General features: G+C 29.9%; 2 protein-coding genes across 2 annotated transcripts in view; both read right to left on the minus strand.

The window, feature by feature from the left end:
- LOC100203286 (alpha-N-acetylglucosaminidase) overlaps positions 1-6,439 on the minus strand; it is a 34,502-nt gene extending 28,063 nt beyond the window's left edge. Inside the window, exons 1-3 of the mRNA XM_065818357.1 lie at positions 6,327-6,439; positions 3,863-4,301; positions 1,851-2,069 (exon numbers count right to left, since the gene is read on the minus strand). Coding sequence (XP_065674429.1) covers positions 1,851-2,069; positions 3,863-4,301; positions 6,327-6,360 — 692 coding nt within the window. The 5' untranslated portion in view covers positions 6,361-6,439. The remainder of the gene's footprint in view (positions 1-1,850; positions 2,070-3,862; positions 4,302-6,326) is intronic.
- A 6,907-nt stretch (positions 6,440-13,346) lies between these two features.
- LOC136090909 (zinc finger MYM-type protein 5-like) lies at positions 13,347-14,261 on the minus strand. The gene has a single exon (XM_065817885.1). It carries the CDS (start codon positions 14,259-14,261, stop codon positions 13,347-13,349), a length of 915 nt encoding a protein of 304 aa, XP_065673957.1.
- Positions 14,262-24,061: the final 9,800 nt, after the last annotated feature.

Genomic DNA, 24,061 nt, shown 5'->3' on the forward strand with positions numbered 1-24,061 from the left:
GTAACACTTTTAGAACAAAAGAGGTTTCTAAACAATTGGAATGCAATCAAAACCTTTTAGCTGGACTACAGCTTGTTGAACCACACAATGTTGTTGCTCGAAAGCTAGATTATCATGCACTGAATTTTGCAAATGTGAGCTGCATCAATCCAGCAACAATTGCAAAGTCGCCAGAAGATACAGTCATACAATATTTGTTTAAACTGTATTATCATATACATGTTATCTCAACTAAGGAATTAAGAAACCAGCAAAATAAATTTGTTAGTAAAAATACTTTTTTGGCGACCATTTTGAACTTTTTAATTATTTTGGCGGCCATGTTGAATTTTAATAAATGTAGAATAGATAAAGATGTAACCTTTCATACTATTTATGTAAGTTTAAAGACATTATATAGCTTTGTATAACGATTACAAGCCAATTTAGAAGAATTTGTAGTTTTGGCCGCCATCTTGGAAAAAATCTGGCTGCTGTAAAATGCCCAACAGATGGCGTCTGACCTCCAATGGATTTGGATTCCTCAGATCATTTTCCTGTAGGAATCATCAAAAAACTTTATATATGTCTCAAAACGACTTACCGATACCAAATGCTCGGATTATGCTGTTTATCTTAAGAGAGGAAAGTTACAGAAATCTTTGCATAATAATAAACAATATACTTTAAAATAAGTTATTAACAATCTTTATTAAGGGGATTAAAAATACTGAAAGTAAACTAAATTTGCTGGTAAAGTACACCAAAAATAATAACATTAAAAAAAATCAAAAATCGAACTTGCAATAAAACATATAACTTATGTTTTATTTGTGCAAAACAAAAGAATATTATGCTAACATTAAAATTAAATTGTAAATTTAAAATTTACAAATGCAAAAGTTTAATTTACAAACACAAAATTTACAAATGCAAAAATAAATTTTTTGTTTTTTAATTTACAAATACAAAAGTTAATAGATATTTATATTTACCACTTAAATTTACTTGCCGCTCACGCCCAGTGAATGAATCTCACCTTGCATCACAAATGCTGTTGCTTATTTAAAATAATTCCAAAATACCATATTGCAATTAAAGCTTTTTTAACTAACATTCTATGCTTAGACAAACTGAAATTGGCGAGCCAATCAAGTTGCTCAGCTAAAATCTATCAAGCTATCAGTTGAAATAAGTTTTTTAACTTAATGCTGACAATATTTTAAAGCAAAATACAAATGAATTGTGCCTTAAATAGCATATTTAATGATATTTAAAAACACTATAAACTTAATTAAAATTAAAAATAAAAATTTATTTAATGATAAAAATTATATTAAATGAACAAAAATGTTAATATATATGCACAATAAAATTTAAAGTATTTTAAAATTTAAGTATTGAAAAAATTTCTTAACGTTATTTTCAACAGTTGTCAATTAAAAAGCCATTTTAGCTATTTAAAAAGTTACTAGTTGATCCTGGATCCTGGAAACCATAAAAAAAGATTTGTTTAAAAAAATTAATACTGTTAAGCAAATTTTTTAATTTATTTTATAATATTTACAATAAAATAAAACATAATTTTAAAAAAATGTACACAATTAAAATAGATAAAAATATCAATTCTAAGTATCATAAGTTTAATTGCAATTGGGACTTCACTTCTCTAACTATGGCTTATAAAAGTAAACTCAGCAGTTAATAAATAAAGTTGTAGACTTAGTAATTTATTTGATTATTTTGAAGTCAAAAATTATCAAAATTTTATTTTATGAAAACTTTAAGTTTAAATCTTTTTTTTGTGTGTTTTTACAATGTGCTCTAACAAAATAAAAATAAAAAAAGATGCATTAATACAAATAATATACCATGCAAGAAATGCTGGGCCACTAAAATGTTCATCTAATTCATCCTGTGTTAAACCAAATTTCTTATAAACTATTTGCCATACTGACTCTTGCCCTGTAAAAGCCAATGGAAAATTAATTCCATTCATAGCCATCCAATCAATTTCCTGTTCCCATCGTGTCCAATTCCAAAAGACCATCGAATAACTAACTGTACAAACATTTTGATAATAACGAAACCTAAAAATGTATAAAAATATATAAACATGTAAAATAATATATATATTTGTAATGATATAATTAAGTATAACTATTTAACATTTTTAAAAGTATTATTTTGGGTAATTATTATTATTCCCTCTCGACGATTCCAGGTCAAGCCTCACTCTTCTCATGGTTTTCCTCACATTGTGCTGTTAAAATTTCCAATCGAAACTATTACATCCATATCTATCAGCAAAACAATTCTTCAAAAACAGGCGCCTGTTTACTATTGCTAGAAACCATTGTAAAAGGCTTTTGTCTAATGCCAAAATCTGCTATTCTCAGGTCATGAAATCTTGTATTTCATCACAAAAATTAGGCTCTCGTGACTTCTGGAGAATCTTTAGCAGTATCAATAATAATGGCAAATCTATTACTCCACCTCTCTTGTATGGTTTAGACTTTGTCACCTCACCTAAAGACAAAGTTGAATTGTTTGCTCTCTTGACTTCACTAGTTGCATTCTCCTTGATATAGCTGTCAAACAGGTTGATCCATTGCCTGACATTCGTATCACTCCAGCATCTGTATCAAAAGTGATTTCCTGCTCAGACTCTTCTGCAGCTTGTGGTCCGGACAACATACCTATTATAATCTTGCAGAAGTATTCTCCGGAGTTTCGACCTATACTTTCAAAACTATTTAAGAAATGCTTACCAGAGTCTTGTTTTCCAGCCTGCTGGAAAGCGGCATCTGTTATCCCTATTTTCAAAAATTCTGGAGAGCGATCTGACTCGTCTAACTACCGTTCCATTAGTCTTCTTCCTATCATAAGCAAGGTTTTTGAATCTTTAATTAAAAAATACTTAATCTCTCACCTTGAATCAAATAACTTACTTTCTGATCATCATATGGATTTCGATCTTCTCATTCTACAGCTGATTTGCCAACAGCAATAACTGATAGGTTTTATCCTGCATTAGATAGAGGTGGAGAGGTTAAGGCTATTGCTCTTGACATTTCTACAGCTTTTGATAAAGTTTGGCATGCTGGTCTTCTCAACAAGCTTTTTTCTTACAATGTATCTAGTAATATCTTTAAGATTATTGAATCCTTTCTTTCCAATCATAGTATAAAAGTTGTCCTCGAAAGACAAGACTTCATTTTGCTTTCCTGATTCATATAATACTTTTTAAGTCATCTGTTAATCACTATCTTACTCTACAAACTTCATCTTTTCTCTTCCAGTAACTTCCAACCCTAATAGCGGTTGCTTGCAGCCTTGTTGGAAGCGAAGATGTTGGAAAAAAAAAAAATGTGCGGTGGTATTGATTTAGACAATGGACAATATGTCAAAGCAAATATTTGGACCATTTTTTTTATACTTAGGTAAAAGAAACCATTATAAAGCTGTTGTTAAATTTTAATTTTAAAAAAATTTTTGTTGTTATTTAACTGTCACATTTTTGTAACTATATTATATGCTAATGATGCCGGTGCCCGCAATCCGGCAAAATTTGCAAACAAATTATTTAGTATTGTGAGAATTCATATTATCTGATGTTTTAAAGTAGTAAAGTATGTATATATATATATATAAAAATATATATATATATATATATATATATATATATGTATATATATATACATACATACATATATATATATATATATATATATATATATATATATATATATATATATATATATTAAATTAAAATATATAGGATAAATTAAACCAAAACTGATATCTGCTGAAGCCTGTATAGATGGCTATTTCAGTATGAAATCAAGTGTTTTGTTTTAAAAATAAACTTTGTTTGCCTTACTTTTCATAAAATACTTTTTTAACAGGAGAATGAACAAAAGGTAAATTTGTAGGGATGTTCAAGTGATTTCCACTCCATGAAATATGTGCAAAACACCAGTACTTTAAATAATGGTAAAACCCTGCTGCAGCTGCTACCCCAGTGCTTCCTATTATTTTAATGCTACCATTAGTGGTACTAACAATCTCAAAGTAATCAGCAAACTCTGAATCTACATAAGTTTCATGAATACTGATAATAAACTTTGATGCATGAGCAGGAATTAATCTTTTAATTAATTGAATAACAGATTCTTTCTGTTCGCTTGAAGAACTTTTAGTTCTAATGTGATTATAAGTTTTTAGGATTTTCTTAGGAAGAGCTTCACAGTTGCTCAATATAAGACATATACAGTTGACAATGAGGCACAAGTAAACCAATTTAATCATTACTTTCAAATCTAAAAAAAAAAATATTATGAATAATAATAATACTAAAAAACATTTTTTCAACTAACATTCACTTTCTTAAATAAACATTTTCCTATCTCACAGTGCAACTTTTTTTCATTTACTTACAAAGTAAGCAACATAGAATAACTGAACGTGAAACAATTTATTGCAACATTTAGATGGTTCATACTTAAAGGTCACACACAAGGTTTGCCCACAAACACTACATACTTAAAAAGATTTACTAAAAGGCAATTTTTCAGCAGCCACTTTTTCATCAGTCATTGTGCATTATCACTTATGTATAATAATAAATAAGTTAAAGATCGTTGGTTTTAAATTACTGTTGTTAAAGTAGTAATACTCTTGTGTAATAATTTCAGCACTTTCTATCACATATTAGAATTGCACTGTATGTCATTAAGTGAGGAGAAAACTTTATATTTAGTCTAGAGTGATTCACAAGGTTCATAAATAAAAAGTTTAAGTAAAAAGATGCAAGATAGAAACAATGATTGTTCCTCTACATAGTTGATATTTATCTCACCTTCTGTTATTTGTTTGTATAATTGGCCAGTTGACCCATCAAATCCTAATTTGTTTATAATGACAAAGATAAATTTTTTAGCCGCCTTTATAGATTCATTGAGTATTTTAAACCACTTGTTACATTCAATAAAGCTCTGTAAATCATCTGAGGATAAATAATCAGTAGTTTATATTCCAAAAATTGTTTACTTTAAAAACTCCTCCAATGCAAATTGTTTAGTAATCAGAATTTAGTAATCGGGTTAATGTCTCCTCTCCAGTATACATTGAATTAAAGTCAAAAATTAAGTAGTTTTTAAATTATCAAAATGTAATAACATCTGTGCAACTGCATCTTTGGATTTTACAGATATATAGTTTCATCTTTTAAATTATCAAAGTGAAATAACATCTGGGTTCTACAGATGTAACTACATCTTTTGAATTATCAAAGTGTAATAACATCTGTGCAACTACATCTTTGGATTTAACAGATGTTGTTACATTTTTTAAATTATTAAAGTGTAATAACATCTGTGCAACTACATCTGTAGATTTTAGATGAAGTTATTTTCGTGATGAAGAACATTCTTTTTCTATTATAGTAATGTTAAGGGACCCTTGAGATTACTAGAAATGAAAAAAAAATATTAATACCCTCAAATTTGCATTTTGAATGTTATATTTTCTACTCCTGATTATAGTTTTACTATTGTGCAAACCTCATACTTGTTCTTGTATACCATAAAAAAGATAAGTTTTAATATCAGGGTTGTTTTACTAATGATGCTCTTTCTTATTTAGACAATTTACAAAAACGCATTGTAAATATAGTTAGGAATGCTCTAGCAGCAGAAATACAATAAAGAACAAAAATACACTATACATATTAATAAATAATAGTTATTATATTAAATATTATTATTAAACAATATGTAGTTTATTGTTTACTTTTGCACTTTTTTTTATTGTATTTCTGCTGCTAGAGTATTCATAATAATTATTGCAATTAATATCAATGTGTTTTAATTTGTACCAACTCAATAAATTCTATTTATATATGTATAATATATAACATATATTAACATCTATACATAAATATATAATACATACATACATAAAATACAATAAACTAATTATAATCATTTTATTGCAGTTTTAAAAGTTTATAGTCCACCACTGAGTAAGTCTGCGGTGAACTACCACAATTGTAAGATCGAGTGGTACAGAGCAACTATAAAATTTAATCTGTTTCACGTTTATAGTTAATCTGTGATGGTCTATGACCACTCTATACTCTGAGAGTGTACATAAAATTGAATAATAATTAAGTATTTAAACACTTCAGGATTTGTTATTCATTTGTTGTTGTTGCATATTGCTCATTTATTTATATATGACGCTGCAATTATCATTAGGTAATCTATAATCGTTAGGTAATCAATAAACGGTTATAGGGAAATTAAAATGAAAAAAATGCATGTATAAAACATCAAATAATTTACTCCTAAATAAAGCCGTGCGAAGTGGGTGTGACATCCCCCAATTCAATGAATATTTATTCAATTAGTCGTGACTAATTGGGACCATTTTATACCATCAGTTGGCAAATCGGAACGTTTTTTTAGATACAGTCAGCAAAATAAGACTTAAACTATTAATCTCTAGTCAGCAAATTGGAGAATTTGAAGATCTTTTATTTTTTTTGGGTAAGGTACAAAGCCCGTATGGCAATCCCTCTCCCCCACTTGACATTTACTCGCTCTGGCCTTGTTCACAAATAAATATTATTTGATATTATATAATTATTAATTTTACAAATGAAATTCGGTTTTTCTTCTATGTGCCCAGGGCCGTTTAATTCAGTTCAATTTTTACAACAATTTTAGATAATCTGTCTACGCTCTTTCAGAATAGAGGAACTTAAATAGTACCACACACTATGTCGTAATTTTATACAAATGGGTGGCCAAAAATAGTTTTGAAGAAAGTAATAACTTTTATTTAATTTTTTTTATCTTTATGTCATTTAAACTAATTTATTAACTTATTTAGTTCAAACACCTGGACGGCGCTGCGTTTTGACCCAATTTTAAGTTTTTTATAAAAGTACAAATTTATTTTATTTTTATTTTTTTAGTTGAATTTAATGAAGGAAAAATTTTTAAGATTTGTTGGGCCCTAATGACTGTTTTTTAGGGACAACTCCGAACAACTAGCCGCACCACTGATTATATTATTTATTATTAATTATATTGTTTCGTTGAAGCAGGTATCTTGTAAACATTACCCTCACAGGCCTAATTAGTAAACTATGTAGGCCATAAATACCTAAGAGGACACTAGTACTTCTACAAAAGGGTACAAACTTGTTTTAATTTTTAAAAAGAGAATATTTAAAAAACTTTCAAAGTGATAATTTTTCATAATTTTTATTTTAATATTGCTATATTTATTTCACACGTCAATGTTTTCACCTTCCAAACAATCTTCATTAGTAGCTTCTAAATCGTTCATTATTTCATCTTCTAAGTTAATAATTTCCGTTAATTCTAAGTCTGAGGATTCTAGTTCTCTCAGTTTTATTGATTCCTTATTTTCCACTTCAAAAGTTAAAAAAACTCTTTACTTTTTTTGGAAGTTTGAGCACATCTTTCTTCGTCCGTCTAGATTCCAAGGAGATAGAACTAATAAGAGGATCGGATGATCTCATTGCACGGTTAAAGACGTCTTTAAAATTTGCTTGTCTTGAACATTTACGAGCATGTAGTTCACGGTGTCGTCTGTAATATTTGTTTCGGCATTCAGATGCTTCCTCGGCTAAAACTCCCAAGGGAAATGGCGAGTTTATCATTATTTCTGCTCCATGTGCAAGAACTTTGTGAACTGTTGACGGCATTTTATACCAATCTTACAGATCTAAATATCGACGGTATACTGTTTTACAGTATAGCTCAAATAACTCTGGATTCAATGTTTGCTGACAACTTATTGCAATTAAGACATTTTTGAACATTTTAATGATTGTTTTATCAATCCCTAATATTTTGCTTAGTTTTTTTGGGTCAGAGAACGCTTTTCTGCAAACATTTCTGGTGGTAGATGTTCCTGCTCCACTATCTGCGAAAAAATCAACTCGGAGATGCTTCCTTTTGAACAATAATTGCTGGATAAATTTCTTTTGTTATCGTATACTGTCTTGAGTTCTTTGGTAACTCTCCATTTTTTGAATTTGAGTCGTTATGAAATATGTAAAAGACACTCTAGATTTCTTATCCAAGCATGTAACGGAGATATCCCATAGATAAGTGTACCTTTTTTTGCTGTAAATCCACTTAGAAAGTTCTTCAAACAAGACATTGTAGTTAGTGTAGCTCCCCAAATACAACTGCACTGCATTGACGATGTGTTTTTTATAATTGCTAAAACCTTTCCATCAATCATGCTCAAAATAAAATTGAAATCAATAGTAACAAACTTTCCATTAACCAATTCAATACTCACTGAATGCCAATCCAAAATTTCATTTTCTATTTGACGTTTTTTTCCTAAAACGGCAGTTTCTTTGATGAAATGAATTTCAATTGGCCAACAAAATCTTACACTAAGAAGCATTAAGTTGGTCCATAAAAAGTCATTTTTTGAATTTGACACACTAAGCCTCAAAGGTGTTGTTACAACTGCAAACATGCTTGACTGTCAACAGAATCGGAAAACGCTTGGTTATACAATACCTGCCCAGTAGATCCATCCATACCCCAACTGTTTAAAAGCAACATATTTTTACTTAGTTTGTTACTGATATCCAAATAATCCATTATTTCTTTTTGCCTAATTTTTACAATTCTTTCAGCGGTATGATTCACAAGTGCTTGTAAATCTACTTAAACCACTCTTTCAAGTGATTACTCTGTGGACCACACAACTCAAGTGCTTTTTCAACTGTTAAATAAGATGGATATCTTATTTTAGATGCCTATTGGATTCGTTTATAGCCAGATATGCTAAGATCTAAGTCAATTATTATTGCAGCCGCTTCTTCAACTGTCATTTTATCGTTGCCATTTGTCAACTGAACAAACATATGATGTGAATCTTTAAGATTTTTGATGACATGTGTTAACACATTGAATAACGAAAAATCTTTTTGATTATATGCTTTTCTACGGGCTATAAGCAATGATTTCTCAATTGAATCAAAATTTGAATTTGTATGCTCTCCTGCAATTACCCGACGTTTACTTCTCTTACTCATATCATCAAAATCTTTTTTTGGTCGACCTTTTATATTTTGTGCCAATTCAAATGACAAAAAGTCTATTTCAAACTTTTGATTTAACCATTTTTCGTGTTTCTTTTCAAAAAAAACTGTGTTTCTTGATGAATCTCTCCAAAACCTTTGATAATTCGATTCAACTCTATTTAACTTTTGTACCAAGTTTTCTTTTTTACCATTCTTGGTAAAAAAGAAAACTTGGTACAAAAGTTAATTGGAGTTGAATCAATCCATTGCTTTTAATTTTAGTTGAATATATAACGTTTTAGTTCTTTATAAATTTTTTTTTAATTATGTTAATTTCAAGCATGGAATGTTAATTTTAAGGATAGGATAATAACACATATGCAAATAATTACCTAATTAAATGTCAATTATCAATAATTTCAATTGATTATTGAATACAAAGTGTGTAATAATATGTAGACTTTTGAAGTCAAAATAAAGCAAATATGATCAATGACTTTTGATCAATTAACACATGGGAAAACAAAAAAATTGAAAATTGGCTATAATCCAGGTAGCGCAAACTTTAAAGAGAAATTTCTCGCATAGTCGCAAAAAGTCGCAGCTAATTTTTTAATTTCTTAAAAATAGACTCAATTCCACGTTATTTAATAATATTTTGGTCGATTTTGATACTTTATTTTTCGCGAGTTCACGGAAGTTGAAAGTTATGTTTTAAACTTTTTTTTTCGGCTTATGAAAATTGAAAAAGAAATTTTTTTTTTTTTTCATGAGCATCTTAAGACGTATATAATTTGATACTCTTTAATATATAAACAAATGAGCAGAAAAAAAAAATTATTCGCGAAACACTTTTGTTTTTCTTGTGTACTATAGAACACAAGAAAAACAAAAACATAATAAATCGTAAACAAGGAGTACCATATGACTTAACATGTTCCCCATTTGAATCAATAAATTGCGGAGTCCCCCATGTTTTCTTTTCTGACTCAAATTTAAAAAATATTTTTTATACTGTAAACACAGAATTAATATATCTTAATGAGTGGTTTGAAGCAAATAAACTTTCATTAAATATTGAAAAAACGAAATATATTTTGTTTGCTAAGTCATCTAAATCCGAGAACCTTCCACTCAAATTACCTGAACTAACAATTAACAATATTAAAATAAAAAGAGTTTTTTCAATGAAAATACTAGGAATAATTTTCGATGAGAATTTAAATTGGAAAAGCCAAATAAAGCTAGTCGAGAACAAAGTTTCAAAGACCCTGGGGATTATGTACAAGACAAAACATCTTTTAAATAATTTATGTTTAAAAAATTTATACTTTTCATTTATACATAGTCATATTAACTATTGTAATATTGCCTGGGCAAACAATTATTTATCTTTCCTAAAAATTATTTGTACAAAACAAAAGCAAGCAAGTAGATTAGTTTTGGGCGCAAGTAGATACGAAAGTGCCGAGCCGTTCTTCAAGGAAATAAATGCTCTAAATGTATACAAACTAAATATATACCATAACTTCTTATTTATGTTTAAACTTCAAAATGAAATGATTCCAAAATATTTTTTTAAAAGTTTCACTCGAATTAATCATAAATATGAAACAAGACATTCAATGAGTAATTACTACATCCCACTAACATCACTCAAAAAATCTGACTTCTCGACTATATGCCGGGGACCACGCTTGTGGAATTCGGTTCTTGACGAAAATATGAAAAAAATAAAATCTATTGCTATATTTAAAAGAACTATAAAAAAACACTTACTAAATTTAAACATTACGTACATTCTCTCATTTTTTTGAAAAAAAAATCCAAATAGTTTTGTATTTTTAATTTTTTATGTACTTTATTTAGTTTTAATATTGTATTGAATATGTATATGCATATGAAGCAAATTAAATTTTTTTTTTTGTTTTTTGTTTATTGTCTTTAATATGTATACGAATATGTACAGATTTGTAATTTTTTATTTGTTATTTCATATTTTAACTTTATCTTAAATTTCTTCTTTTTTTAACTTTAAGTTCTTTTTTTAACTTTAAGTTCTTCTTTAACCTTCTAAAATTTCTAACCAATTTTTTTTTTTTAAACTTAATAATTTCACTCTTTTATGTAATATTGGAAAATGTAAACTTTAATTGTATTTTTTTTTTTTTTTTGTATTTCACAAAGGGGCTTGATGATAAGTCATTTTGACTTCTACTTGCCCCAGTCAGCTTGTAATTATATATATTTGTTTAAATTTATAGATAACATTGTAAAATGTGTAAAATGACGAAAATTTCCAGAAATAAATAATTTTTTTGAAAACTTAAATTTGGCAACCATTTTTGACTTTGATGGTCACTATCTCTGGGATTACTATCACCAGAATAAAAATATTTTGTATTTTCCTTAATCTGAGTATTTTAAAGCAGTAGGAATATAGTTTTCAAAAATCTAAGACAATTTTTTTTTGTATTTTAGCCACCCCAAAACACATAGTGCCACGGTCATGGCCGTCTTAAGGCCATCGGGGGCCCTAGGCTAGACTTAATTTGGGGGCCCCCTTTTTCCTTAGTAAAAAAATTAAATCAAATACTAAAATAGGAAACATTTATTAAAGCAATGATAAAATTTACATGTGACGTTTACGTGATTTTTTTCTTGAAAATTCTTTAATAATATCATCAAAATCAATGGTTAAAAGAACATCTGATTCAATTGACATTAACGACAAACAGTTCAATCTTTCTTGCAGCATGGTTGAGCGGAGTTCATTTTTTATAAGTTTTAGTTTTGAAAATGATCGCTCGCTAGTGCAATTTGAGACCATCATTGACAGAAAAATTCTAAGGGAAATTTCAATATTTGGAAAAGTTGATTCCATGTGGTCTCTTTTTAATGTTGAGTAAAATTCTGTAAATGAATGTTCATCTTTTGAAATGTAATATTTAAATTGCTGGCACTCAAAAAAAAGTTCATTTTCATTTATGTCCTTCTTATAAATTTGTGCTAGGTTTGAACAATGGTCTTTTAGTTCAACATTGGCAATTGTTTGAATGTTTACTAGAAATCCGAAATTGTCACTGATCTTCTCATATGCTGATGTTCTTTTTTCTAAATTTGATGTTAGTGAATCAATAACAGGAAGGTATGTTTCAATTTTGAATTTATAACTTCCCTGAAATTCCAATTCTTCAGCCTCACCATCAAAGAAGGCCATACGTTGGCTTCTTTTTTTTGTTCTTTTTGAAGAATCTCTGTAGTCAGTGTTTGGAAGCAAGATTTTGGCTTTTTCCTGGTAATTCTCAAATTGACTCCTCAAATCTTTAATGAAATGCAACAATGACTTTAGAATCCGAACTGCAACATCCAGGTTTAAATTTTCTTTCTGTAAAATCTTCGATGTTTCATTAAAATGACAAAGAATATCATTCCAGAAAATTGTCAGTAAAACAATCTCAAAAGTGTTCATTTTCGTGATGAGATTTTGAGCATCATTTTGAGTTTCTTTTGACTGACTTATGTTCTTGATCAAAAATTCAAGTGCTTTTTTAATCTCATCATAACTGTCATGCAGACAAGTCACAGCATCTGCACGTGCTGACCATCGAGTTCCAGAAAGCTGTTTGACAATTTTTTTGCCTTTGCCAACAAAAGACAGAAGCACTTGCCAACGATGAGTTGATGCAGAAAAAAAGTTGTAGAGGCATTGAACAAAGTCAAAAAAAATAATTGCTTCTAAACAACATCCAGCTGCACTGTTGCCAACCAGATTTAAAGAATGTCCAGCACAAGGAATAAACAATGCTGATTCACTTTTGTCTTTAATCCTCTTTTGTAGGCCTGAGTACTGTCCTGCCATATTTGATGCATTATCGTATAACTGCCCACAACAGTCAGATATTGAAATTTCATTTTCTTGTAAAAAATTCAAAACCACTGTTTCTAAATGTTCAGCTCCATGCCCGTGAATGGGAACAAATTGCAAAAAACGCTCAACTGGTGCCAAGTCTTTAACATATCGAACTGTAAAAGTTAATTGATCTACATGTGACAAGTCTGGAGTTGAGTCAACGCTGATTGAGTAGTATTTTGCTTTTTTTAATTCAGAAATTATTTCGCTCAAAACTTTATTTCCCATTAGGCATATAAACTCCTCACAGATATTGGCGGAGAGGTATGAAGTATTACCTTTTTCAGAATTTCCATGTTTTTTCATGTGTTCATGTAGGAATGGGTCAAACTGGCTAAGTAACTCAAGAGTTCCTAAATAATTACCATTTTACTCTGAACCAATGGTTTCATTGTTTCCACGAAATGGCAATTCTCTTGATGACAAGAACTTTACAACTGCAACAATTCTTTTCAGCACATTTTGCCAGTACAATTGTTCGTTATGTAACTGTTTTAATAATACAGAGTCAAGCTGGCCACTTTCTCTCTGCCGACTGGAGTAAGTAAGCATATTTTTGTGATGTTCAGAACCATTCTCGTGTCCAGATATACATTTTAAGGCATTTTTCCAGTCATCAAATCCAGTTGTGGAAAAATTAGAGTGTTTGCTGGAGAATAAGGTACAAGCAAAGCAAAAAACAGAACCTGTTGAAGGTGAGTATAATAGCCATTCACGATTGACAAATTCGCCATTGTGTAGTTCACGTCTAAAGCAAGATTTTGATAAGTACCTTTTTTGTCTGCAACTCAACCTTTCCAAATTTTTGAAGCTCCCATCATTGTTCTGGCACATGGACGGGCCATTAGAAATCCAAAATGATTGAGCTTCTTGGGATAACTGATGCCACAATGCTGGATCAGTTTCTTGAGTAGTTTTTGTTGTTGCGTTTGGATAAGTTTTAATTTGATTTGATTCTGGCTCCTGAGCTGGTTCTGGCTCCTGTACTGGTTCTGGCACCTGTGCTGGTTCTGACTCTTGCTCTGGTTCTGGCTCCTGCTCTGGTTCTGGCTCCTGTTCTGGTTCCAGTTCCTGTTGAATTTCTAGAGTTTTATTTGACAACAAAGCACTATCAATGCTTACGAAATTTGAAGTTGGACAAAGAAATACATCTTCGGACACAACAGGCTTTGACTTTTGTACCAAAAGAAATGATGTCAAAGGAAGATATTTTGAAATGTCTTCTCTTGCTTTAGCGGCTTTTTTCCTCTTTGCAGCACCACTTTGATAAGTCCGATTAGACATGTTAAATGACTTTTTTTCAAAACAGATGTTTTAAGTTGATCACAGCAATTTCAAATTCAATCTAATGGGATATTTTAAGTGCTTGTATTTAACACTTCTTATCGGAAAATTTATGTTTATTTTCGGACGCATGCATGCATTTTTGCTTATCAAGAAAAAAAAAATTCCCTAGGGGGCCCCCAAACTGAAAAACTGATACTTTTCTAAAAATAATTAAAAAAAATCTTATCAAGAAAAAAATTATTCCCGAGGGGCCCCCAAACTATGATTTCTTCAGAAAATTTAGAAATATAATTTTTTATTTATATAAATTTGAAAAAAAATCCAGACACATTTTTGGGGCCCCTAAAAATCGGGGGCCCTAGGCTGCAGCCTACCTAGCCTATGCGTTAAGACGGCACTGGCCACGGTATATTCTTTTAAAATGCAAAAATGGAATATCATGTGAAATCTATTATACCGCGCTATAGTACATCGTGTTCTTTTCCTGAAAATTTTTGAAAATCATTGTTTGTAAAAACATTGTCAATATAAATAGCTAGACTTGTGGTTTCTTCCAAATTTTTCGCTCAGCATTCAAAAAATATGACCTTACAAAGAATGAACCCTCTCAATTTTTTACCCCCTCAAAGAAGGTGTTACAAATTTTGTATGGTCATAATTTTTGAACGTTGAGAGATTAAACTATGAATATAAAAATTTATCGATGAATATAAGTCTAGTTAAGAACAGTAAAAAAATATTTTATCAACTTGTTGCTCTCAAGTTTGAGGCAGGAGAGGCCAAAATTTCAGGGCTTTTTTGTTCCCAGGCTCCAATCATCACAATTTTTCGCAAACCCTTCTTATTTGATGTAACTATAAACATATGAATATTTGGAGTTTGCTCTATGTCTGGAAGTTTGCATATGGTAAAAATGCGGTTTACAGTTATCATCAAAATTAATTAGTTATATTAATCCATCTAAATATTGCAATATTTAGTACTGTAATGAGAAAAATATCCTTATATTCCAGGTTGTTGCTCACATTTATAGATTCTTGTAGGCAGTTTTAGGTATTACTAAAAGAAATTAGCTCTTTAAATTTCCAAAAGCACTCCTATATTAGCAAATGGGCTCCCTAAATTCGTTAGGTCTCCCCAACCGGGATTAAGTGGGGTGTGAAGTAGCATAGCCTCGGCTCTGTATAGTTGTAAATATCATATTTAAAATATTTATTTAGCAGTATACTTGTATAAAATTAGATAAAGGGAAACGTGATTTTCGTTATTTTCCAAAATATGTTCTTCGTTTCAAAGTAAATCCTTTTGCAGACGCCTTAGCAGTTTTGTTTCCACATAATAATAGACGCCAGTACTTTCCAGTAGAAGAAGTTACGTTTATCACGCTAATCAATTTTAATATGGCTTCTGCAATCGGATTTCGACCATTATAGTTTTACGTTTTTTTTTTTAATTTTGCCTCTTTTTTTACTTCAAAGATTTTACTTTATGTATAAGAAATTATATATAAAATGATGTTTAACTTAATAACTTTGTGTTATTTAACTCAGGTTGACTTTGATTCTAAAAGTTGTTGACGTTTTAGTAGATACTTTCTATGTTTTACCAAAAAAACTTCCTTTGCTTTGTTTGAATGATGCATTTATGATTTAATTTAAAAAACTTCCTTTGCTTTGTTTGAATGATGCATTTATGATTTAATTTAAAAAACTTCCTTTGCTTTGTTTGAATGATGCATTTATGATTTAATTTAAAAAACTTCCTTTGCTTTGTTTGAATGATGCATTTATGATTTAATTTAAAAAACCTCCTTTGCTTTTTTTATTAATACCTAATTTTGCCCATTTTTAAATCTTCTCGCACAACTTGGTTTATAGAGATTAGCGACTACTATTTGCAATAAATATATCTAGAGCCAATAGATCTGTTAATATTTAACGTAATTTAAGTCAAAAAAATTTTATCGAGTGAAGAATTGATAAACTTTTTATTAAAATACATTAAAACAAGATAAAAATTAAAAAGATACATTTAGTTTTTAAAATTCTGTTTTAAAAGTTTTTTTACAATTGCAGCAAAGTAAATTTTGACTAATGCTACTTATTTTTGTCCTTTGATTCGCTTTTAGCAGCTGTGGCACAGTGGTTAGAGTTTTGGTTAAGAACCAAAAAGTCCGAAGTTTGATGCTAGCTCCAGCCAGATAAGTGACCGCGGCGTTCTGGGATAAAACGGTTAAGTATTCACAGAACACCTTACGAACTAAAAAAAATGTTTATAATTAATAATATTTGACTAAAAACCATCGATGTTAAGATGGGTTTTAGGACAATTTTTTTTTTTTTTTTTATCAATTGGTAGTAAAAAAGTAATAAACAAATTTAATTTGAACGTTGCAAGAACGTTGGATTTATGAAACTCTAAAAGAAGTTGAAGCTTTAAAGTTACTTTAATATGATGTTTAAAAAAAGAAAGCTTTATGCAATGAAATTCGATTTCATTTTTAAAAAAAATAATGAGCGACATGGATGGTAATAAACAACATTTTCCCGATACTTGTAAAAGATTAGGAATTTCATGACAAAATGTTATACTGATTACTAATTATGTAAACAAAAAAACATAATAACTGGTTAATTAGCTAAAAAATTGCTTAAAATTAAACGGGCATGTTAAAAAAGTATATTGGTTTTGCCAGAATGGTAAATATGCTAATGAAAGGCAAACTAAAAATCATTTGCAGAAAATCACAATTCATGTTATACCTAAAGCTACATTGAACTGTGAAGTAGAGGAGAGTAGGAGAGGGTAGGACATTACGAGCGATGAGGCATCATTATTACGATCCTTTTTTTGATTTTTTTAGTAACATTACTTTAGTTTCATCTCAATCAATATTTTTGTAGCCTAGTCTCCAGTCTTTTGTAGCCTAGTCTCCAGTCTTTTGTATCCTAGTCTCCAGATTTTATTGAATATAAACCGTTTCTTACAACATTAGAATTTTCTGACTGTAAAAGTAATATTTTGACGTTTACGTATGAACAAGTTATATAATACATTTTACAAATTTTAATAATTTTACAAAATTAGGTTAGGTGTCACTTATATAGTTAAAAACTATTCATCGGAGTGACACCTAAATAAAATAAACAAACAAAAAATTCAACAGCATTATTAATAAATAAAAGCAAGCGTAAATTAAATTAATTTAAAAAAAATAATGAGTAAGCTTTAATAAATTAGATAAAAAGACAAAAAATATAAAAACACTAAATTAATAACAACAATAAAAATAATTAGCAACAACAGCACAAATATTAACAAACTTTACGCAAACGAAAAGGCAAGCACAAAAACTTCTACAGAATTAAATAAACTATATCGTCACCTCAAAGCAAGAATGCATCATTTAGGTTTTTTGCTAAGTGGAGAAAATGAGAAAACTAACTTTGAACGCACATGAAATATGTTTATACTTAATACGTAATTGATTTTTAAAGTTTTTTAAAATAACATAAGTAATATAAATACAATTATTATTGTCAAACCCTTAATTTTAATAAACAATTATTATTTTTAGCAAAATTTAATCAACCTAGATCAAACTAGTACTTGATGATGCCTTCTTATTTTAATCAATGGTTGTGTATCAATGCTAGAATGAATGCTATAATGCACCAACGTAACTACTATACTGCATGTTTGCTATGCAATACACAAACCATACACACAATAAATAATGCCCATTGACAATAAATAATTAAAATTATAATCAACTTTATTTTTTTATTATTTGCAATTTTCAAACAGCATTGCAACTTTAACAACTTTTATAATCAGAGCTATCACTGTCACTCAGTCTTTTCACTGTCTGGATCGTCATCAATAAAGTCTTTAGTGACTGCGACTGAAACAGGGTGATTCTCAAAAAACAGTTTATGTTAAGTGGGTATAACGCCTGCTTTACACAAGCTAAGGTTATTGTTCTTTTTTGCAGCCGAAATGGGTAGTAACGTCTTGTATGCTGGTTGTAGACAGGGTTCTATGTGCTTCTGTGGACGCCCTTTGCTTCTGCATTTGCTCACAAAAATTTTCTTGAAATCGTCGCCATACATGTACTTGTACTGAATGTAACTGGCGTTAGCTTTTTCATATCTCGGCACTTGTATTTTCAGCCAATTCACTGTGTCACCATTTTCATCACGGGTTCTGTTTTTCATAAACATGCAACTTAGTTTTTTTGCAATCCACAAATTTACTGTTGTTCATTTGTCTTCTACGTCTTGCAGTTTCAATTATTGGCCACCCAAATAGCAAAAACTAACGTTGAATTTACATTGATTCAACGTTTAAAATGAAAGTTTTTTTCAACGTTGATTTATCAACGTTAAATCAACGTTAGGTTCAAACGTTATATCAACGTTGATTCGACTAAAAAAAACGTTACAATAACATTGAAGTTACGTTGAAACAACGTTTAGAATGACAGTTTTTTAACGTTGATTTATCAACGTTAAACTGACTGTTAAAAAACATTTTGTATTCACAGAAACCGTTGATAAAAACTGTGATCACCATCAAAACGTACTATGCATGTCCAATAGTGTTGTTGTATATCTCTATTACATTATCAAGGTATATTATGGATATTAAATCTACTCATAATCTATACTTAGACTATTTAGAACTTTTTCAGTTTAGTTTAGTTAAAATAGTATGATTAAAGAAAGAGATAAAACTTGTTTTATTGAAAAATTTATTTAAATATTACATATATTTTCATATAATTGAATAAAATCTGCGCAAATTTCTTCTCTTTTCTATCACCTTTTTGAAATGGAGCGTATTTTAGAAAGTCAAACAATATTTCATTAACTGAGGCTTTTTTTGCTCCATTGAATATAATAGAAGAAGCTGTAAATAAAAAAAAATCATTAAAAAAAAATCAAAAAGGGAAGATTTGAAAAAAATATAATGAATGGAATATAAAGTGTTACAACTTACAAGGTATATTTTTTACAACGCCATATAAATTAGTGTACATAAATATATTTTTTCACCTTTGCCCTTCGTATCCATGAAGATCATAAAATTTTTCGAAAATATTCTGAATTTTTAAAAGATAATATAACTGTTAGACAGGGCGTTAACCAGTTTACAGACCAAGAATGGGGATTTTGAACATTATACTTCCAGTTAAAAAGTTAATAAAATAAAATATTTTAGACGTGGTTTTTGAAAAAAGAGGTCTTCAGAGGAGCTGTGGTCACCCTGATTATAAATGACGTAAGAGTCCAATACTTTTCTTGATTACCTCAGCATTATTTTGTGTATTCTATCTTTTGATAAATATCATATATTATTTGAAAAAAAGGTAAACCATCAATATTTACATCAATAAGTATGGTTTCATTTACAAAAATTGAAGAATCTTTGTTTGATGCAGAAACAGCTTTTAGTATACCAGTCTCAAGAACAAAGTAATAGTATTGACCGCCACACTTACTTTCGACAGTAACTGATTTTGGAGTCTAAAGCGAAGTTCTTTTATCAGACGGTGCCCTTCTCAGAAGGGCATCGTCTGCCAAAAAATAAAAGAACTTTGCTTTAGACTCCCAAATCAGTTACTGTTGAAAGCAAGTGTGGCGGTCAATACTATTACTTTGGTCTTAAGACTGGTATACTAAAAGCTATTTTTGCGGATAGCAGAAGGCTTCTGGTATCAGTATAGCTAACAGCTCGTTTACATATTCACGTGAATAGCAGTGCTCTACTGCCTATTTCGCCAGTTTATGATTAAGTGAGAAAAACTTCTTCTGAGAAAAACACAGTGTCATTGTCACTTTGAGAGAAATAGTCATAAAGAAATTGTTCACTTTCATAATCGCTTTCCTAATTTTTGTCTTCTCTTACTAGACTGATGTTTTGTGTAAATTTTGAATTGTATTTTCTCGAGTTTCTCTTCTTCACTTCTAGAAGATGATTCTGCCCGAGCTAAAACATTAGAGTAGTATTTTCGCCAGTTTCTTAAATAAGCCATTAATTTCTTTTATCGTAAGAGCAAGTAGAATTTTGAATACTAAATAAAATGTTTTTGAAAATTCAAAATTCACAATTTCCCACATAAACATTTCTGTGTTGCACATTATACTAAAATATTTTGATTACTTTTTTCGCTATAACTAATTTACTTTAAGCACCAACTCAACGTGCAGTTTTTTTACGAATGAGTTTTTTTTGTCAACGTTGATTTAACGTTAAAACAACGTTAAATAAACAACGTTTAAACCGTAACGTGGTTTTAACTTTGTAACATAGTTGAACAACGTTGTAACAACGTTTCAACCAAATTTCAACGTTGAAACAACGGAGAGATGCCGGTTGGGATGTGTGTCCTCTTTCAAGAAATTTCTGTTCTACAACGTCTAAATAAGCAATATTTGTTATTGCATAAAGAAAGATTGATGTGACATGCTGGTTCCTGTTTTTGGCCGCTACATGAATTGGAAAACAACGACACTTCCTTTATATGTTCTTGAAGATCTCTGAGGTATTGTAGAAGTCAGCTTCCTATTTCATTACTGCATCTTTGTCGATTGACTTCCGACTATAAGTAACTGTAGGAATCATTTGACGGTGCTTAATCATATATTGTTTAATTGTAACAGTTCAATTTGCGCTTATAGACAATAAGCGAGACTTCTGAACACGGTTTTTGCAAAACTGACTGTAGATCAAACGAAACTGATCTGAAAGTATTCTCTGTCTTGGCTCTCTCTTTGTCTGCTGCCTTTGCTGACTGTGCTTCTTTATTTTGCCTGATATGCTCCTCTATTCTTTTTGCATTCTGCTTTTCTATGTCTGACTTAATTGTATATTTTGTACATTCTGAACATCGGTCCTTTTTTGGCTTGTAAAAACTAAATTAAAACATTCATTGAATATACGTCTGTATATTGCAGCACTTTTCGGCTTGCACCACAAATTGGAGGCTGCAAACTTCTCAATATAAAGATTGTACATTTTTGTAATGTTTAGCTTGCTTTTGAGATAAAGACGGTGTGTTCCTTTACGACAATAATGACTGGCCATCGTTGGGAAAGATTCGATGTGCAGCTTCACTGGCTTTTCAATTATATCTAGTGTTTTGCATCGCGTAGTCTCCAAAAGAATAATAGTCTAAACAAACTGACATTCAACTAGTATCTTCAAACTTTTCGGAGCACTTATATTTGCATTTACAGGCGAACTGTAGAGGGTTATTGTCACCAATGGCGTGACCAACTGAGTTTAGATGAGCTTTACCTTGTAACTTCTTTGTCTTCCCAACGTTTTTTTGCCATTCAATGTAATTGTAATTCAATTGGTGCAAGTTGGCTATCAGCTGCGACGGAGAGAACTAGATCAAAAACTTTCGGCAGCAGCACTGTTGAGTTTGTGTTACTTGATGACAAAACAAACTCACAGTATCTGTTTGGCAGTTTACACATTCTGCGTGGAGCCGTGTTCTCCGCATCCTTGTTTGATTTAGTAACATCTTTGTCAGCCTTCGAATCATTATTGCCTGCTTGAAAAAAACACAGTAAACAGTTTGGCAACAAACTATGGTAGATTGAACCATCTCAGATGGTGCATTGTTGCCAATAACGAATTGTCAGATAGCAAGATGGTGCCTAATTTCTCACACGAGATCAACATTGGGCAGTGCACTATCTACAGTTGGTGCATTTCTGTCCTCAAGTATATAACTGAACTGAGTGTTTTATGCTCTAACATGGAAATTGACAAAAAACCTAGATGGTGCGTTCTTACTTTGAGGAACGATACTTGTTCTTGGTGGAAACAGAAAAGCGTAGAAAATTTGTAGAAATTATTTTTGTTTTAATTAGTTCCTTTTATTTTTTTTTTCGAAAATTTATCGAACTTCTTTTGACTGGTTACTTCGTTTTAATTGATTATTTTTGTTTTATTTTATTAAATCTATTTATTCGTTCTACTTTTTTATTCATTTCCTTGTTTTATTTTTTCTTTAAGGTGGTAGTACAGTAACTAAAATCGAATAATTCATTTTTTCAAAAATTTAATTTTTGGCTAGCATAATTATTCTAAATTCCATTTTTTTCTTGGTTAACAAAAAAAACACCATGATATCCACTTCTAGTATTTGTTTTAAATTATTCGATATCAACTTTTATCCATAGCAACACATTGTTTATTCCGTTACTACGTGTTTTTACAATAAAAGTTATTCCACAAAATGCAATAAACCCATCTCACTATCAACTGCACAAAAGGAATATTGTTATTCAGTTATTGCTTCTTGTTTATTGACTCGATTTATGCGCTTACATTGCGCGTAAATTAGTTTTAATACCATTTTGCTATTGACAAACTTGCTTTTTTCTATATACTGCAGTCAATTTTTGTAATATCTTATTCAAATAAAGGTGCAATGGGTGGATCGAAAAGAAAAGAAGCGTCAAAATGACTATATTAAAATAAAAAATCAAAGTTTCATGGAAACAGATATAAAAAAAACTGCAATTTTAATGAAACTACTGCTATACTTTCAGTTGATCAACTTCAGTTGTCAATTGACAACATTCAATGTTCATCATCCTTTAAGAAGTTGTTTAACAAAAAGATTATACAGGATCCTCAAAATATAAGTGAAGACTTTAACTTTACTATGAATTTTATTTTCCTGAAAAATGCAATAATGCTTCTCAAATGTCCAGAATGCGAAGAGTTATTTAACTTGCAGTTTGGTTCTTCAAAAAAATATGGCTTAAGTATTAGACTAAAAATTTGTTGCAATGATTGTGAATGGGAAACTGCTTTTTTTTCGTCTACTACTATTGAAAAAAAGGACTGTAATGCAAAACAAAATTATCTAGTTAAAAATAAATGTGTTAGGCGTAAACCGTTTGACATAAACACTTGTGTAATAGTTGCATTTCATGAAATGGGTAAAAGACTGTCAGCTATAGAAAACTTTTGTGGAATTATGAATATGCAACCGTCAATGAGTAAAAGCAGTTATAATAATACATTGCATATACTGTTGGATGTGTATCAAAGTTTAGTTGATAAAAGCATGAAAAATGCAGCCGATGAATTACGACCTACCAGTGAAACATCTAAAAATATTACATGTGAGTTTGATGGATAATGGCAGAAACGTGGATATACATCGAACAATGGAGTAGTAACAGCTGTTGCTGTAGAAAATGGTAAATGTATTGACTTTGAAATTGAAACTAAAACTTGTAAGTTGTGTTCAATATGGGAGTTAAAAAAATACACACATCCTGTTGAATACACTGAGTTTCATTATTTACATCATCAAAAGTGTCAAATCAGTCACACTGGTTCAGCTTCTTCTATGGAATCAAGTGGTGCAATAAAAAATTTTTTGCGTTCCGAAAAAAAAAAAAATTTAAGATATACAACATTTCTAGGTGATGGAGATAGCAGTTCCTATGTTAGTGTTGTTGCTGTTAAGCCTTATGGAGATATTACAGAAACTAAAAAAGCGGAGTGCATTGGGCATATTCAAAAACGTGTTGGTACTCCTTTAAGAAATTTAAAAAAAAATAGTAAAGAAATTTTATGTGATGGCAAAAAGTTAGGAGGAGCTGGTCACTTAACAGAAAATGTGATAAATACATTGCAAAACTATTATAGCAAAGCAATAAGGCAGAACATTGGAAATTTATATGGAATGAAAATGAGTGTTGCAGCTGCACTTTTTCACTGTTCTGAAAATTGTGATGGTGAAACACGCCATCAGTATTGTT

Source organism: Hydra vulgaris, chromosome 14, assembly GCF_038396675.1.
Source record: "Hydra vulgaris chromosome 14, alternate assembly HydraT2T_AEP".
Classification (NCBI taxonomy): Eukaryota; Metazoa; Cnidaria; class Hydrozoa; order Anthoathecata; family Hydridae; genus Hydra; species Hydra vulgaris.

Coding starts and splice junctions, on each gene's coding strand:
- LOC136090909 (XM_065817885.1), bottom strand. CDS start 14,261: ATGTCTAATCGGACTTATCAAAGTGGTGCTGCAAAGAGGAAAAAAGCC.